This window comes from Carassius auratus, chromosome 36 (assembly GCF_003368295.1).
Source record: "Carassius auratus strain Wakin chromosome 36, ASM336829v1, whole genome shotgun sequence".
NCBI lineage: Eukaryota > Metazoa > Chordata > Actinopteri > Cypriniformes > Cyprinidae > Carassius > Carassius auratus.
The window spans coordinates 5588646-5607362 of record NC_039278.1 but is presented as its reverse complement, the minus strand read 5'-3'; the positions used below and the strand labels follow the sequence as shown (position 1 = coordinate 5607362).

Sequence of the window (18717 nt, the reverse complement as noted above, 5' to 3'; positions counted from 1 at the left end):
GGATGATCTCACATCACCTCAGGGAGCTACCTGTCTGCCAAATCCTTCTTAATTGTGTTTAAAATGATGAGTTTATAAATTTATAAAGCCCGCATGACCAGCTCATCCTCCTTTTTCTGTATCTAACTGTCAATGAGATTTCCTCAAGTGGTACAAAACACTTGCAAATGTTAATAAACACACACACACACACACACACACAAACACACAGCTTCTATACACACAGTGTGTTGAAATCTTAATTGTCTTAATGCACTCCCTCCATTGTAGTCTTGAGGATGAGTACATCTCATGTACATACAGTTAACACATACATTCCTTTGCAGCTTCCTCATTAGGGTGGACCCTAAAAACCAGTCTTTAAGTTTCAACTCTGCTGGTGGTGAAAGCTGGGACTGGCACACATACACTCTCCCACACACACCCTTCCTCCTTCACTCCCCCACAAAGTCCAGGAGCCGCCCTGGAGATGCATCTCTATAAGAGATCACAGCTGGCCTCAAAGGTGCCATCCTCGTCTGGACAACTCTAAGAGTTTCCTACAGTGTCCTCTCTGGGTTCATCTCATCTCTGTATCCATCCGTCATGTCGCTCTCTGTTCGCACGACATCCTCCAAAGTTCCCAGGACTGTGACCTCAAAGTCCATTATCACCAAGAGTCAGGGTGGTGTCTTTCCACAGAAAGCCCATAGCGTGTATGGAGGTAGTCTAGGAGGTGGCACCCGCATCTCCTCCACCTCACTGCAGTCCAGAATTGGAGGATTTGGTGGAGGATACGGTGCAGGATATGGTGGAGGATACGGTGGAGGATATGGTGGAGGTTATGGTGGAGGATTTGTAGCAGGTATAATGCCTGGAGGCTGTGTTGTAAACTACTTTCAGCTGAATGAGAAGGCCACCATGCAGAACCTGAACGACCGTCTAGCGTCCTACCTGGAGAAGGTGCGCTCACTGGAGGCTGCCAATGCCATCCTGGAGAGGCAGATCCGGGAGTACTATGAGAAGAAAGGGCCGATCGCACAGAGGGACTACAGCAACTACTGGAACACCATCAAGGACCTGAAGGACAAGGTACAGTGATGCCTGAAATAATATGAAACATTACTAGCAAGCTCTATTACAATTATACCTTTGCATATAGCAGCAGAAAAAGAGATCACAAATCATCACTTGCTTTCTCAGAGTTTGATGATATGCCCATAGAAAGCAAGTATCCATATTAATATATTTTCCTATGTATTATATATTCTACATTTCAGATTAAAAATGCTACCATCAACAACGCCAACATCCTCCTGCAGATCGACAACTCTAAACTGGCTGCTGATGACTTCAGGCTGAAGTAAGTCACACAACTGTTTCAGCACAACAGCAAATCAGCAGATTAGAATGATTTCTGAAGGATCATGTGACACTGAAAACAAATCAGTTTGACATCACGTAAATAAAATTACATTTTAAAACATATTACAATAGAAAAGAGTTTTAAAAATGTCAGTATAACAGGTTTGCTGTATTTTTGTTCAAATACATTCAAGCTTGGTGAGCATAAGAGACTTCTTTTAAAAATGCTTAAAAAAAAACTAGCAAGTGTGTATTTTAAGACATTGGTTGTGTTTAAACAATGAATGGTGTTTATATTTCCTATGTCACCTTTCCACCAATCAGATATGAGCATGAGGTGGTGATGCGGCAGTCTGTGGAGGCTGACATCGCTAACCTGCGCCGCTTGCTGGACCACACAGCCCTGACAAAGACTGACCTGGAGATGCAGATCAAGGGTCTGGAAGAAGAGCTGCTATTTATGAAGAAGAACCACCAGGAGGTTTACAGCAGTTTTCTGATAGATCATCTATGTGTAACTGATCCTAAATGTTTGGACTATTATTTTATATTATAATACATGATTCTGTGGTATTACAGGAGCTGGCTGCACTGAGGGCACAGCTGACAGGCACAGTGAACGTAGAGGTCGATGCTGCTCCTCAGCAAGATCTGAACAAGGTTCTGGAGGAGATTCGTTCTCATTACGAAAACATCATTCAGAAACACCGCAGGGAACAGGAAGACTGGTTTAAAAACAAGGTAAGACATCCTCTGTTGGTTGTGAATTCTACTTTGCCATCAAACATACTGCAAGACTCCTGACTTCACTGAATAATAAACCACATATTCCAGAACGTCACCTGAAGTAGTGTCTGAATTGTGATCTGTTGTTTTTATCTTTTGTTTAGACGGCAGGATTGAACAAAGAGGTGATCCACAGCACAGAGATCATACAGACGTCCAAGTCACAGGTCACAGAGCTGCGAAACACCTTACAGAGTCTGGAGATCGAGCTACAGTCTCAGCTCAGCATGGTGAGACACAAGGGGAATGAAGAGTGAGAGAGATTAGATACATTATCTGAAACAAAGGAAGGAAAACATTACATAAGAGAAACTATGCTTTATTCTCATGCTATTCTCATGTCCTCAAACAGAAAGCAGCACTGGAAAACTCACTGGCAGACACAGAAGCTAGGTACAGTGCTTTGCTAGCAGGCTACCAGAACCAAATTAACATGCTGGAAGCCGAGTTGGCTCAGTTGAAAGCTAGCATTGAGCAACAGGGACGAGAATACGCCTTGTTGCTGGACATCAAGACTCGTCTGGAGCAGGAGATCGCCACCTACAGGAGCCTCCTGGAAAATCAAGACATTAAGTAAGTTTATACCTTTATAAAGTTAATGTAAGTTAAAATCAGTGGAGCATGGATTATGCTTTATTATCTTGCCCAGGAACATCTTAACTAATTCATTTTTTCTTTCTCCTACTCTTCCAGAACTCAAATTCCAGGTAACTGAAATCTCTCTTTGTATATTTTGGTATAATTGTCAATTTTAGGCAGTGTATGTTGTATATTACATATTAATGACTCTTTCTCTCTTGTCCTTTAGGTGGATTCATCTCAGGTGGATCTCAGTCCTCTGGTGGGTCCCACATTATCACATCTGGTGGATCTCAGTCCTCTGGTGGGTCCCACATAATCACATCTGGTGGATCTCAGTCCTCTGGTGGGTCCCACATAATCACATCTGGTGGATCTCAGTCCTCTGGTGGTACCAAGATTATCAAAACTGGAGGACCAACAATCCAAATAAAGCAAACCACCTCCACTTCACACCGTACTTACTAAAGGCACAGCATGTCGTTTAGTGAGACAGTATTCAAACACATACAGACATTTCATATTAAATGAGTGTTAATACACAGATTGTTACAAATAACATCGAAAGACACTCACTGTTGTGTTTTTGTATGTGAGAAAAACCTGTCTTTGAAAATAAAAGTGCTGTCAAGAAAAAAAAAAAAAAAAAATTCACCTACAGTTTTTTACAATCATTTTTCACTCATTTCTAGAACCTTGGAGTCATTTCTCAAAACTCTAAACACAAAACATTATTTGTAACAGACTGTCCTGTGTTCATGTTTCATGTTGAGTTCATATCTTTAAAGAAGCCTTGCATTTGCAGAAGCATTGGTTCAAATAATTCATTTATCATGAAATACCATAGGAACATTACTTTAGATCACCCAAACACAACATACCCATATTAACTGTTTAGTTGTTACATTCATTAAATATATTTGTACAAAATGTGTGATGCAGCTTTCATTGTGGTTCTACACATTCATACATCATTGTAAAAGACGAGAAAGAAAAGTACAGACACTGGAATCATTGAACAAAATCTTAAAAATATTGATGAAATCAACTCACAACATGGATTTTAAAACGTTTAGTCCAGAAAAATTTAGATAAGAAAAAATATATAGTACATTAAAAAGTCTTCTAGAGTTTTTCTCGCTGCACTTCTATGTTTTCATCAACCTTGTCTTGTGGATTTGGCCACAGGTTCTCATCTTCATTACAATAAATGTTTTCATTAGCTAAACTCTTGGGAAAAATATTCTGGCCTGACAAATCCAGGCCTGGCACTGGTCTCCTGTGATGTCCCTGTGCATCATCCATGGCCTGGAGAACAGTGACTTGTTTGTAAGGGACACTATTGAGAACCTTCCACCTCCATGTGGAGAACAATTCTTCAGTCGGGTTACAGTAAGGAAAGAAGACTATGGGAGTAAATACAAGGTGGTGAACTGTGGATGGGCCTGAAACCATAATTGCTCTCAGTGCAGTTGCTAAGAGATTTGGGTACTGCACTGATTTTGCTATGGGCCTCCTCAAAATCACATTCAGTGGGGGGTGGTCGGGCCCCCAGTGAACATCTTTCTGGGCCCTTCTCAACTGCTGGGCTCTCAACCTCTCCTCCATGTCTTGGTCAGGTTAAAGAAAGCCTGCTTCACTAAAAATATGATTAAAATAAATAAATATGATGACATCAGCTTCCAGCTCTATCACCCTCTAAAAAGACATTTACAGGTTGAGGATAGTGATCTAGCTCATTCTCTCTTGGACAAAAGTGCAAGAGTTCTGGAATAAAATTCATGAACATATTTGCTTTGTTTTACAGTTTCATATTTCACTTTGTCCTAGACTGTATATATCAGTTGGTCAGACAACAACATAAGATACACAAACACAAAATCCTGGGTCCAAACCAGTTTGCTGATTGCCAGCAGGGGCGGACTGACCATCTGTGTGATCTGGAGAATCACAGAACGGCCGGTACTCCAGGACGGCCGGCGGGCCGGCCCACCACCCGCCACGCATGCAGTCATTACCTGTTTTTTTCCCCCCACTAAGGAATTTAAACACAGTGGAACCCGCTCGTGTCAACTAGCGTTTCGGCGGTGTAACTGCAGAGCAAAACAGACATACGCAAAAGTATAAATGCTCACGACGATGTCGCCTACGTGCGTAGCCCACAACGTACACCACGGCGTATATTTGACGCAGAAGTATAAATCGGCCTTAATCTGTTTCACACTCCAGTACTGTAGGTGGCAGCAATGCACCTTTAAGTTGGATGCCAGCTGCACTGGCCGTGGCCGCCAAGTAAAGAGAAGAAGAATTGGAAGAGTAGGAAGAAACGAACAGCAAAGACGTTAATCCAAGTATGGAACATGAGAGGAGAAAGAGTTACTTGCTAGGGATGATGTTTGGAAGTGATATTCAGGTTGCTACATTTTTTATAATTACAGTAGTTAAAACAGCTAAACTTCAACATTTTAGCTGTGAAATGTAACATGCAGTAGCTAACATTAAGAAATATGTTGTACTTTTACTTTTAAAAATGTTGGTAACATTGCAGTTAATACTTACAAACTTTGATGATTTTGAATACAGAAGTTACATTTGTAATGGTGTATTTTCATTTAGATGTGCTATTATTATCTGTGCAGTAAGATGAATTATTGCATAAATTAAGATTATTAAGTAATAAATTCATTTTAAGGCAGCATGGAATAGATTGTATAATAAGCTGTTATAAAAGCATATTATATAATCTATTCCATGCTATCGTGGAATAAAACTGGATTTTTTTTTTATTCAATCATTTGTTTATTCAGGTTGAGCTTAGACCAAGAGCAGAGAAAGACACCCACTCCAGCTCAACATCTAGTCAACATCAGTGCTATTGCTATAATTTGGATGGTATAGTATCTTGAGCCACAATTAAAGTCTTTTGACACTCATGTCTGGCGTTACTGTTGTTTTTGTCGATTTTATGTGCGCCGATTGCTTTGGGCCGGGCCTAGTCAAAGTCCAGGGCCGTTTTTTTTTTTTTTGTCCTAGTCCATCCCTGATTGCCAGACAAATAATTCTCAGGAGTTGGAAATCAGAGGATGCCCCTTCCTATCAGAAATGGACAGTAGAACTCACTAGAGTGTCTGCATTTAATGACAATGACAATAATGATATAGAATTGCTATTATATATCTTTGACAGACTTCTCGACATGTCACATCTTTTCCAGGTGGATACATTATTAGAAGTGTTACATGTGCCATGTTTTTGCCAAGTTAAAATGAGTTTGACTGTAAAATGTTTTAATCTCTGAGTTTGTCTATTATAAACAGCATCCTAAAAAAAGTCTGTGTCTCGCTTTATCGCTCAGGCTGCACTGCAGTGTCTATTCACAGGTGCGATCCCACTACTGATCGACACGGGGGCTTTGACCTGCTCCGTCTCCGACTTGGGCCGGTTCACCCCTCCTTAGACGACCTGGTGGTCCCGAGCTCCCCCAGGAGCACCATATCGATACCGAACTTAGTGTGGACACCTGATCAACATAGTCCACTGCAGTCCAGAACCCCTGAACTCAAGCGATCCGCCAGCCTCAGTCTCCCAGCAGCTTGGATTACAGGCGCGCGCCACTGCACCCGACGAGAGCTGCAGCATCAGCGCTGATACTCAATCTAGAGATCACCGACACCTCGAGTACAGCACAGCAGAACAGTACACTGACATTAGCTGTGGAGCAGAGTTTTGAATAAATATCTTTGGTATTTTTGTGTAGTAGTACATTTCCAAAGCTTTAATCTCCAAACAGATCATCACAAATAGTTTTCCAAACATCTGAACATAAGTTTAATTCTAAATATTATGTTGCTGATATTTTTATTAATTTTAATACTTCGGACTATTATTTAATCTAAATTAACATACAGGTTAATACATGAATCATTTACTAAAATTTTGGATTTAGTTTAGCTGGTTTATTACCTGTTTTATTTATAATTTGCATGTATATTTATCACATGTACACACAGCTCGTTCAAAAATCGATGAATTAAACACCACTTTTTTCTTGTTCAGTAAGCTGGAAATCACAACAGTTTGTACGTTGTCCAGTTTACTCCATGATGTATGTGGTCAACAAACATGCAAGTAATATTGCCAAATACATATTCTGTTGCCTAAAGCCAAAGCGGCAGATGCTTCCAGGGTTTGGGAGCTTCGCAGGATGTTTCTCTGAGGCACGGAGCGAGAGTGACAGGAACCTCTGGACCATGAGAGGATCTTCTGGGACCACGATGGCCATCACATGGAGCTCTTCCACAAAGCTGAGTGTGACAGGGCATTTTTGGGACTGTAGCTAAACAAGTAACACTGCCTGATGCTTGGCTTGTATAAAAACTAAATCCAATTGTAATAGTCCAATCTTTCTTTCATATTTCTGTAACGAGTATCCTATAAAATTTTTAAAAAGTCAGTAAATCAAAATCCTACACATGACTGAATAATAATAAATGATAATTCAGCGTGCAGACAGTGGGCCTGTCCAGTCAAGAGATATTTAAAATGTTATAGTTTTTCTTTTAGTCAGTCATTTAGTCACTTGTACACAACATAAAATCAATATTTTGAGCATGTTACAGGCATGTGCTCCATTGTGTGGTGCTGTTTGTACGAATTGTTTTGATAAATACACATACTGGTTTACAGATGTTGAGAATGATTCAAGAAATGCACAACTGTAAAGCAACTGAGAAAAAGTCAGTAAAACATCTATGATTTAACGTGTAAAACAGCGTCTCCGGCTGGTGATGGAATGCAGATGTTGAATATGAACAGAAATGTCACATATCTTCCAGAGAGAGGCGATATAGGACCAGTCCTTTGTCACGATATACAGAAGCAAATGCAGCTGCTGAAAATATCTAGTTTAAAAAAGGTTACACATTTGAAAGTGAGACTATGTCAAATCTTTAAATAATCTTAACTGATCCACCTGTAAGTACAAACACAAAAGTCTGAGTCTCGCTATATCGCTCAGGCTGCACTGCAGTGTCTATTCACAGGCGCGATCCCACTACTGATCGACACGGGGGCTTTGACCTGCTCCGTCTCCGACCTGGGCCGGTTCACCCCTCCTTAGACGACCTGGTGGTCCCGAGCTCCCCCAGGAGCACCATATCGATACCGAACTTAGTGTGGACACCTGATCAACATAGTCCACTGCAGCCCAGAACCCCTGAACTCAAGCGATCCGCCAGCCTCAGTCTCCCAGCAGCTTGGATTACAGGCGCGCGCCACTGCACCCGACGAGAGCTGCAGCATCAGCGCTGATACTCAATCTAGAGATCACTGACACCTCGAGTACAGCACAGCAGAACAAGCATCTCTGTCTCTCTCAAATATAAATGTAGAATCGAGAACCAAATTATTAAGGAAGCATAAAAAAAATAGTTGTTTTACTCCTCAAAATACAATACAAATACATAATTTAGTTTCGACATTTAATGCATGCTCTATTACAAAATTGCACACATATATAGGTTTAAAGAAAAAAAAAGGTTTCATTTTTAGTTTTAATGAAAAGATTGTTTAATTCATCCAATTAAAAAAATATATGTTAATGACTTTAACCCCTCAGGGTAAGTTATGTAAGTTAAAAAATATAGATGTGAATTACTACCCTACCATTTTTTTTTAATTGGATGAATGATTTATAAAAAAAATTTCAGTGTAGAAAGCTTTACTTTTTCTTCATGTTTTTGACTATACTAAATAAATATTAAAATATTGCACACATGTAAATAAAATAAAATAAAGTGGTAGAATTGTCAGTGTATGTTGTATATTACACATTAATGACTCTTTTTCTCTTGTCCTTCAGGTGGATTTATCACTGTCTCAGGTGGCTCTCAATCCTCTGGTGGGTCCCACATTATCACATCTGGTGGATCTCAGTCCTCTGGTGGGTCCCACATTATCACATCTGGTGGATCTCAGTCCTCTGGTGGGTCCCACATTATCACATCTGGTGGATCTCAGTCCTCTGGTGATACCATGATTATCAAAACTGGAGGACCAACAATCCTAATAAAGCACCTCCACTTCACACCGTACTTACTGAAGGCACAGCATGTTGTCTAGTGAGACAGTATTCAAACACATGCAGACATTTCATATTAAATATGTGTTAATACACAGATTGTTACAAGGACCAACAAAAGAAACTCACCTTTGTGTTTTTATATGGGAGAAAAACCTGTCTTTGTAAATAAATGTGAATTTCCTGTTTGATTTTTTTTTTTTTTTTTGGTTCACGCACAGTTTTTTACAATCATTTTGTATTGTAAAAGGGACAGTAATAACTGTGTGAGAAATATACTGTTTGTGACAGTGCAAATCTAATGTGTTATTTATTGAATTTATTTATTCATTTTATTTAATGTATTTTATTTATTGAATTTTATTTTGATTATATAATGATGGATGCTTTAACTGTATTTAATGATAGCCAAGTGGTGACCTTAAAGCCGAAGCCTACTTGGTGATTAGTTTGGGTTGGGTTTGTTACCGGAATAAAATGTTGTATTCTTTATTCTATTCTGAAATTTGCCCGAGAATCAATAATTGTTAATCACTAAAATACATTTACTTCAGGAAAAACAAAAACGGATAACAATGATATATCTTGGACAGACTTCTCGACGTTACACATAATTTCCAGATGGATGCATTATTAGAAGTGCTACATTTGCCATGTTTTGCCATGTTAAAATGAGTTTGACTGTAAAATGTTTTCATCTCTGAGTTTGTCTATTATAAACGGTGTCCTAAAAAAAAGTCTGGGTCTCACTGTATCACTCAGGCTGCACTGCAGTGTCTATTCACAAGCGCGATCCCACTACTGATCGACACGGGGGCTTTGACCTGCTCCGTCTCCAACCTGGGCCGGTTCACCCCTCCTTAGACGACCTGGTGGTCCCGAGCTCCCCAAGGAACACCATATCGATACCGAACTTAGTGTGGACACCTGATCAACATAGTCCACTGCAGCCCAGAACCCCTGAACTCAAGCGATCCGCCAGCCTCAGTCTCCCAGCAGCTTGGATTACAGGCACACGCCACTGCACCCGACGAGAGCTGCAGCATCAGCGCTGATACTCAATCTAGAGATCACCGACACCTTGAGTACAGCACAGCAGGACACGCATCTCTGTCTCTCTCAAATATAAATGTAGAATCGAAAACCTTTATTATTAAAGAAGCTTAAAAAAATAGCTGTTTTACTCCTCAAAAAACAAATACATAATTTAGTTTCGACATTTAATGCACGCTCTATAACAAAATTGCACACATATATAGCTTTTAAAGCAAAGAAGGTTTCATTTTTTAGTTTTAATGAAAAGAACGTTTAATTTATCTAATTAAAAACAGTACTGGGCACCTAAATAATCAAGTTGGTCCGTGTGACCTGTAAAAGGGTGGTGAAACTGCCACGGATGATCTCACACCACCTCAGGGAGCTACCTGTCTGCCAAATCCTTCTTAATTGGGTTTAAAATGATGAGTTTATAAATTTATAAACCCTGCATGACCAGCTCAGCCTCCTTTTCCTGTAACTGTCAATGAGATTTCCTCAAGTGGTACCAAATGCTCATAAACACACACACACACACAACTTGTATACACACAGTGTGTTGAAATCTTAATTGTCTTAATGCACTCCCTCCATTGTAGTCTTGAGGATGAGTACATCTCATGTACATACAGTTAACACATACATTCCTTTGCAGTTTCCTCATTAGGGTGGACCCTAAAAACCAGTCTTTAAGTTTCAACTCTGCTGGTGGTGAAAGCTGGGACTGGCACATATACACTCTCCCACACACACCCTTCCTCCTTCACTCCCCCACAAAGTCCAGGAGCCGCCCTGGAGATGCATCTCTATAAGAGATCACAGCTGGCCTCAAAGGTGCCATCCTTGTCTGGACAACTCTAAGAGTTTCCTACAGTGTCCTCTCTGGGTTCATCTCATCTCTGTATCCATCCGTCATGTCGCTCTCTGTTCGCACGACATCCTCCAAAGTTCCCAGGACTGTGACCTCAAAGTCCATTATCACCAAGAGTCAGGGTGGTGTCTTTCCACAGAAAGCCCATAGCGTGTATGGAGGTAGTCTAGGAGGTGGCACTCGCATCTCCTCCACCTCACTACAGTCCAGAATTGGAGGATATGGTGGAGGATACGGTGCAGGATATGGTGGAGGATACGGTGGAGGATATGGTGGAGGATACGGTGCAGGATATGGTGGAGGTTATGGAGGAGGATTTGTAGCAGGTATAATGCCTGGAGGCTGTGTTGTAAACGACTTTCAGCTGAATGAGAAGGCCACCATGCAGAACCTGAACGACCGTCTAGCGTCCTACCTGGAGAAGGTGCGCTCACTGGAGGCTGCCAATGCCATCCTGGAGAGGCAGATCCGCGAGTACTATGAGAAGAAAGGGCCGATCGCACAGAGGGACTACAGCAACTACTGGAACACCATCAAGGACCTGAAGGACAAGGTACAGTGATGCCTGAAATAATATGAAACATTACTAGCAAGCTCTATTTCAATTATACCTTTGCATATAGCAGCAGAAAAAGAGATCACAAATCATCACTTGCTTTCTCAGAGTTTGATGATATGCCCATAGAAAGCAAGTATCCATATTAATATATTTTCCTATGTTTTATATATTCTACATTTCAGATTAAAAATGCTACCATCAACAACGCCAACATCCTCCTGCAGATCGACAACTCTAAACTGGCTGCTGATGACTTCAGGCTGAAGTAAGTCACACAACTGTTCCAGCACAACAGCAAATCAGCAGATTAGAATGATTTCTGAAGGATCATGTGACACTGAAAACAAATCAGCTTTGATACTGCAGAATAAAATGACATTTTAAAACATATTACACTAGAAAACTGTTTTTAAAATGTCAGTATAACAGGTTTGCTTTATTTTGTTCAAATACATTCAAGCTTGGTGAGCATAAGAGACTTCTTTTAAAAATGCAAAAAAAAAAAAAAAAAAACTAGCAAGTGTGTATTTTAAGACATTGGTTGTGTTTAAACAATGAATGGTGTTTATATTTCCTATGTCACCTTTCCACTAATCAGATATGAGCATGAGGTGGTGATGCGGCAGTCTGTGGAGGCTGACATCGCTAACCTGCGCCGCTTGCTGGACCACACAGCCCTGACAAAGACTGACCTGAAGATGCAGATCGAGGGTCTGCAGGATGAGCTGGCATTTATGAAGAAGAACCACCAGGAGGTTTACAGCAGTTTTCTGATAGATCATCTATGTGTAACTGATCCTAAATGTTTGGACTATTATTTTAATATTATAATACATGATTCTGTGGTATTACAGGAGCTGGCTGCACTGAGGGCACAGCTGACAGGCACAGTGAACGTAGAGGTTGATGCTGCTCCTCAGCAAGATCTGAACAAGGTTCTGGAGGAGATTCGTGCTCATTACGAGAACATCATTCAGAAACACCGCAGGGAACAGGAAGACTGGTTTAAAAACAAGGTAAGACATCCTCTGTTGGTTGTGAATTCTACTTTGCTATCAAACATACTGCAAGACTCCTGACTTCACTGAATAATAAACCACATATTCCAGAACGTCACCTGAAGTAGTGTCTGGATTGTGATCTATTGTTTTTATCTTTTGTTTAGACGGCAGGATTGAACAAAGAGGTGATCCACAGCACAGAGATCATACAGACGTCCAAGTCACAGGTCACAGAGCTGCGAAACACCTTACAGAGTCTGGAGATCGAGCTACAGTCTCAGCTCAGCATGGTGAGACACAAGGGGAATGAAGAGTGAGAGAGATTAGATACATTATCTGAAACAAAGGAAGGAAAACATTACATAAGAGAAACTATGCTTTATTCTCATGTTATTCTCATGTTCTCAAACAGAAAGCAGCACTGGAAAACTCACTGGCAGACACAGAGGCTAGGTACAGTGCTATGCTAGCAGGCTACCAGAACCAAATTAACATGCTGGAAGCCGAGTTGGCTCAGTTGAAAGCTAGCATTGAGCAACAGGGACGAGAATACGCCTTGTTGCTGGACATCAAGACTCGTCTGGAGCAGGAGATCGCCACCTACAGGAGCCTCCTGGAAAATCAAGATATTAAGTAAGTTGATACCTTTATAAAAGTTAATGTAAGTTAAAATCAGTGGAGCATGGATTATGCTTTATTATCTTGCCCAGGAACATCTTAACTAATTCATTTTTTCTTTCTCCTACTCTTCCAGAACTCAAATTCCAGGTAACTGAAATCTCCCTTTGTATATTGTGGTAGAATTGTCAATTTTAGGCAGTGTATGTTGTATATTACATATTAATGACTCTTTCTCTCTTGTCCTTTAGGTGGATTCATCTCAGGTGGATCTCAATCCTCTGGTGGGTCCCACATTATCACATCTGGTGGATCTCAGTCCTCCAGTGGGTCCCACATTATCACATCTGGTGGATCTCAGTCCTCTGGTGGTACCAAGATTATCAAAACTGGAGGACCAACAATCCAAATAAAGCAAACCACCTCCACTTCACATCGTACTTACTAAAGGCACAGCATGTCGTTTAGTGAGACAGTATTCAAACACATACAGACATTTCATATTAAATAGGTGTTAATACACAGATTGTTAAACAGAACATCGAAAGATACTCAATGCTGTGTTTTTGTATGTGAGAAAAACCTGTCTTTGAAAATAAAAGTGCTGTCAAGAAAAAAAATTCCTACGTTTTTTTTTTCACCTACAGTTTTTTAGAATCATTTTGTCACCAATTCTTAGAACCTTGGAGTCATTTCTCAAAACTCTAAACACAAAACATTATTTGTAACAGACTGTCCTATGTTCATGTTGCATGTTGAGTTCATATCTTTAAAGAAGCCTTGCATTTGCAGAAGCATTGGTTCAAATAATTCATTTATCATGAAATACCATAGGAACATTACTTTAGATCACCCACACACAACATACCGATATTTAACTGTTTACGTTTTACATTCATTAAATATAGTTGTACAAAATGTGTGATGCAGCTTTCATTGTGGTTCTACACATTCATACATCATTGTAAAAGACGAGAAAGAAAAGTACAGACACTGGAATCATTGAACAAAATCTGAAAATTAGTGATGAAATAATCAACTGACAACATGGATTTTTACAATATTTAGATAAGAAAAATTTAGATAAGAAAAAAAAAATAGTACATTAAAAAGTCTTCTAGAGTTTTTCTCGCTGCACTTCTATGTTTTCATCAACCTTGTCTTGTGGATTTGGCCACAGGTTCTCATCTTCATTACAATAAATATTTTCATTAGCTAAACTCTTGGAAAAAATCTTCTGGCCTGACAAATCCAGGGCTGGCACTGGTCTCCTGTGATGTCCCTGTGCATCATCCATGGCCTGGCGAACAGTGACTTGTTTGTGAGGGAGACTATTGAGAACCTTCCACCTCCATGTGGAGAACAATTCTTCAGTCGGGTTACAGTAAGGAAAGAAGACTATGGGAGTAAATACAAGGTGGTGAACTGTGGATGGGCCTGAAACCATAATTGCTCTCAGTGCCGTTGCTAAGAGATTTGGGTCCACTGCGCTGATTTTGCTATGGGCCTCCTCAAAATCACATTCAGTGGGGGGTGGTCGGGCCCCCAGTGAACATCTTTCTGGGCCCTTCTCAACTGCTGGGCTCTCAACCTCTCCTCCATGTCTTGGTCAGGTTAAAGAAAGCCTGCTTCGCCAAAAATATGAATGGTTTTCATCAGCTTCCAGCTCTATCACCCTCTAAAAAGACATTTACAGGTTGAGGATAGTGATCTAGCTCATTCTCTCTTGGACAAAAGTGCAAGAGTTCTGGAATAAAATTCATGAACATATTTGCTTTGTTTTACAGTTTCATATTTCACTTTGTCCTAGACTGTATATATCAGTTGGTCAGACAACAACATAAGATACACAAACACAAAATCCTGGGTCCAAATCAGTTTGCTGATTGCCAGCAGAGGCGGACTGACCATCTGTGTGATCTGGAGAATCACAGAACGGCCGGTACTCCAGGACGGCCGGCGGGCCGGCCCACCACCCGCCACGCATGCAGTCATTGGCTGTGTCCAAATTCAGGGTCTACATCCTTCGGAGTACTCATTTGAAGGATGTTACGTCACAGCGCCGCGGCGAAGGATGTCCAAATTGAGGATCCTTCAAATGCAGCCCACAAATACGTCCTCCTTTTCCCCGAATTCGAAGGATGGGTGTGATGGATCCTTTCACGTCCTACCTATACCATAATTATTTTCGGCAGAGCGTATGGCGGACGAAGCGAGCGGTAGCGGAGTGGGAGAGGAGTATGCTTTTCGATGTAAGTTTTTTAAAAACTGGCTTTTCAAAAATATATATATTTTTCAGTGGTTGTCTAGTTAGGCATTTAAAAAAAAAAAACCTTATATAAAAATAGGTTATAATGGCTTACCTGGATATGACTGTCTTGTAGTCTGATATAAAAAAAAACTCTCCAACAACGAGCAAAGTAAGTATTTAATTTATTTAATTGCTTTATTTCTTCCAAAATAATTAAAATGAGGAGAATAACTCTTTGTTTGTCCATTTTCCCGCTTCTTGCTTAGCGCTGTCATGGTTGCTAGGCGACAGGATATGAGCAACGGGTAAGGGAGGGAACTGAAAGAAGGGTACGCTGTCTAAATTCACAAACACCGACTTCCGGGTTTTGCGGTCGTCGGAGGACCCCTCCTCCTTCAACCGGGTAGGAAGGATCCTAAGGAGGATGCAGTCCCTGAATTTGGACACAGTCATTACCTGTTATTTTCCCCCCACTAAGGAATTTAAACACAGTGGAACCCGCTCGTGTCAATTAGCGTTTCGGCGGTGTAACTGCAGAACAAAACAGACATACGCAAAAGTATAAATGCTCACGACGGTGTCGCCTACGTGCGTAGCCCACAACGTACACTACGGCATACACTCGATGCAGAAGTATAAATCGGCCTTAATCTGTTTCACAGTCCAGTACTGTAGGTGGCAGCAATGCACCTTTAAGTTGGATGCCAGCTGCACTGGCCGTGGCCGCCAAGTAAAGAGAAGAAGAATTGGAAGAGTAGGAAGAAACGAACAGCAAAGACGTTAACGTTAGATAGAAGAAACATAGAAAAAAAAAAAACAATATGCATAACGCGGCTGCAGGTAAAAAAAAAAACGAAAGGAAAGGGTGGGGCTGAGAAGGCGAGAGAAAAAAAAATGTGGAATTTTGATTGACACTTTGAAGCCGCTTAATGTCCCAGACTAACTGAAAAATTTCCAGGAGCAGCACCTCGCAGTTAAATATTAGCAGCAGTGAAGAAGTGAGCCAGAGAGCTATGCAGCAACATGCCACCAGTGATGATGAGGGACAGAAAGATGAGCTGGTTCCACAGGCAGATCCAGATCCAAGTATGGAACATGAGAGGAGAAAGAGAGTTACTTGCTAGGGATGATGTTAGGAAGTGATATTCAGGTTGCTACATTTTTTATAATTACAGTAGTTAAAACAGCTAAACTTCAACATTTTAGCTGTGAAATGTAACATGCAGTAGCTAACATTAAGAAATATGTTGTGCTTTTACTATTAAAAATGTTGGTAACATTGCAGCTAATACTTACAAACTTTGATGATTTTGAATACAGAAGTTACATTTGTAATGGTGCATTTTCATTTAGATGTGCTATTATTATCTGTGCAGTAAGATGAATTATTGCATAAATTAAGATTATTAAGTAATAAATTCATTTTAAGACAGCATGGAATAGATTGTATAATATGCTGTTATAAAAGTATATTATATAATCTATTCAATGCTATCTTGGAATAAAACTGGATTTTTTATTTTTTATTCCATCATTTGTTTATTCAGGTTTAGCTTAGACCAAGAGTAGAGAAAGACACCCACTCCAGCTCAACATCTAGTCAACATCAGTGCTATTGCTATAATTTGGATGGTATAGTATCATGAGCCACAATTAAAGTCTTTTGACACTCATGTCTGGCGTTACTGTTGTTGTTGTCGATTTTACGTGCGCCGATTGCTTTGGGCCGGGCCTAGTCAAAGTCCAGGGCCGTTTTTTTTTTTTTTGTCCTAGTCCATCCCTGATTGCCAGACAAATAATTCTCAGGAGTTGGAAATCAGAGGATGCCCCTTCCTATCAGAAATGGACAGTAGAACTCACTAGAGTGTCTGCATTTAACAATGACAATGACAATAATGATATAGAATTGCTATTATATATCTTTGACAGACTTCTCGACATTTCACATCTTTTCCAGGTGGATACATTATTAGAAGTGTTACATGTGCCATGTTTTTGCCAAGTTAAAATGAGTTTGACTGTAAAATGTTTTCATCTCTTTATAAACAGTGTCCTAAAAAGGTCTGGGTCTCTCTGTATCGCTCAGGCTGCACTGCAGTGTCTATTCACAGGCACGATCCCACTACTGATCGACACGGGGGCTTTGACCTGCTCCGTCTCCGACCTGGGCCGGTTCACCCCTCCTTAGACGACCTGGTGGTCCCGAGCTCCCCCAGGAGCACCATATCAATACCGAATTTAGTGTGGACACCTGATCAACATAGTCCACTGCAGCCCAGAACCCCTGAACTCAAGCGATCCGCCAGCCTCAGTCTCCCAGCAGCTTGGATTACAGGCGCACGCCACTGCACCCGACGAGAGCTGCAGCATCAGCGCTGATACTCAATCTAGAGATCACTGACACCTCGAGTACAGCACAGCAGAACAAGCATCTCTGTCTCTCTCAAATATAAATGTAGAATCGAGAACCATATTATGAAGGAAGCTTAAAAAAATAGTTGCTTTGCTCCTCAAAATACAATACAAATACATAATTTAGTTTCAACATTTAATGCATGCTCTATTACAAAATTGCACACATATATAGGTTTAAAGCAAAGAAGGTTTCATTTTTAGTTTTAATGAAAAGATTGTTTAATTCATCCATTTTAAAATATATATGGTAATGATTCACATATATATATATATATATATATATATATATATATATATATATATATATATATATATATATATATATATATATATATATATATATATATATATTTAACTTTAACCCCTCAGGACAAGTTTTTATTACCCTACCATTTTTTTTTAACTGGATGAATGATTTATTTATTTTTTTCAGTGTAGAAAGCTTTACTTTTTCTTCATGTTTTTTACTACATACTAAATAAATATTAAAATATTGCACACATGTAAATAAAATAAAATAAAGTGGTAGAATTGTCAGTGTATGTGTCCACTAGTGGTCTCACTTCTCCACCTCACCGCAGGCACTACTATTCCCACAAGCCTTGTCCCTTCATCACAGTAATTGCACTCCTGTTAATTGCACTCAGGCGTCTTCACTTGATAGTCATTACCCTGCCTATATAATCCGGTCTGTTTCCCATTGTCTGGATGGAGTCCTTACTTTCTGTCACCTAGTTTCCTCGCGTTTCCTAGTCCTTGAGTTCCAGTTCTTGTTCCTGTTTGTTTGTTTGTTTGTTTCTGTTTGGATCATGTTGGTTACGACCTTGGTTGGTTTGACCTCGATTTGGATTACCCTTAATAAAACCACACTGCACTTGGATCTTCTGTCTCCTGTGTTCCCGTACGTGACAAGACATTGATGACTCTTTCTCTCTTGTCCTTCAGGTGGTTTTATCACTGTCTCAGGAGGATCTCAGTCCTCCAGTGGGTCCCACATTATCACATCTGGTGGATCTCAGTCCTCTGGTGGGTCCCACATTATCACATCTGGTGGATCTCAGTCCTCTGGTGGTACCAAGATTATCAAAACTGGTGGACCAACAATCCAAATAAAGCAAACCACCTCCACTTCACACCGTACTTACTAAAGGCACAGCATGTCGTTTAGTGAGACAGTAT

The 18717-nt window shown here is 40.2% G+C and overlaps 2 protein-coding genes across 3 annotated transcripts; both read left to right on the top strand.

Moving 5' to 3' along the window:
- The first annotated feature begins 345 nt into the window (after window positions 1–345).
- On the top strand, window positions 346–3255 carry LOC113055040 (keratin, type I cytoskeletal 19-like). Its single transcript, XM_026220982.1, has 8 exons — window positions 346–1071; window positions 1260–1342; window positions 1669–1825; window positions 1924–2085; window positions 2235–2360; window positions 2483–2703; window positions 2824–2837; window positions 2939–3255. The coding sequence occupies exons 1-8, from the start codon at window positions 586–588 to the stop codon at window positions 3175–3177; spliced, it is 1488 nt and encodes a 495-aa protein (XP_026076767.1). The 5' UTR covers window positions 346–585; the 3' UTR covers window positions 3178–3255.
- A 6746-nt stretch (window positions 3256–10001) lies between these two features.
- Window positions 10002–18717, top strand: LOC113055038 (keratin, type I cytoskeletal 13-like). Of its 2 annotated transcripts, XM_026220981.1 has the most exons (9): window positions 10002–11247; window positions 11436–11518; window positions 11852–12008; window positions 12108–12269; window positions 12419–12544; window positions 12667–12887; window positions 13009–13022; window positions 16724–16734; window positions 18558–18717. In XM_026220981.1, the coding sequence occupies exons 1-9, from the start codon at window positions 10738–10740 to the stop codon at window positions 18684–18686; spliced, it is 1413 nt and encodes a 470-aa protein (XP_026076766.1). In that variant the 5' UTR covers window positions 10002–10737; the 3' UTR covers window positions 18687–18717. The 2 variants fall into 2 exon arrangements, with proteins under 2 accessions (XP_026076766.1, XP_026076765.1); XM_026220980.1 differs by lacking the exons at window positions 16724–16734; window positions 18558–18717 and adding an exon at window positions 13124–13435.

What these genes read in the sequence shown, in the direction of transcription:
- LOC113055038 (XM_026220980.1), top strand. Translation starts at nt 10,738, where the DNA reads ATGTCGCTCTCTGTTCGCACGACATCCTCCAAAGTTCCCAGGACTGTG. An exon ending in TCAAGGACCTGAAGGACAAG is followed by an intron (nt 11,248 to 11,435) that starts GTACAGTGATGC and finishes TCTACATTTCAG; the next exon opens with ATTAAAAATGCTACCATCAA. An exon ending in TGAAGAAGAACCACCAGGAG is followed by an intron (nt 12,009 to 12,107) that starts GTTTACAGCAGT and finishes GTGGTATTACAG; the next exon opens with GAGCTGGCTGCACTGAGGGC.
- LOC113055040 (XM_026220982.1), top strand. Translation starts at nt 586, where the DNA reads ATGTCGCTCTCTGTTCGCACGACATCCTCCAAAGTTCCCAGGACTGTG. An exon ending in GCTGATGACTTCAGGCTGAA is followed by an intron (nt 1,343 to 1,668) that starts GTAAGTCACACA and finishes TCCACCAATCAG; the next exon opens with ATATGAGCATGAGGTGGTGA. An exon ending in TGAAGAAGAACCACCAGGAG is followed by an intron (nt 1,826 to 1,923) that starts GTTTACAGCAGT and finishes GTGGTATTACAG; the next exon opens with GAGCTGGCTGCACTGAGGGC.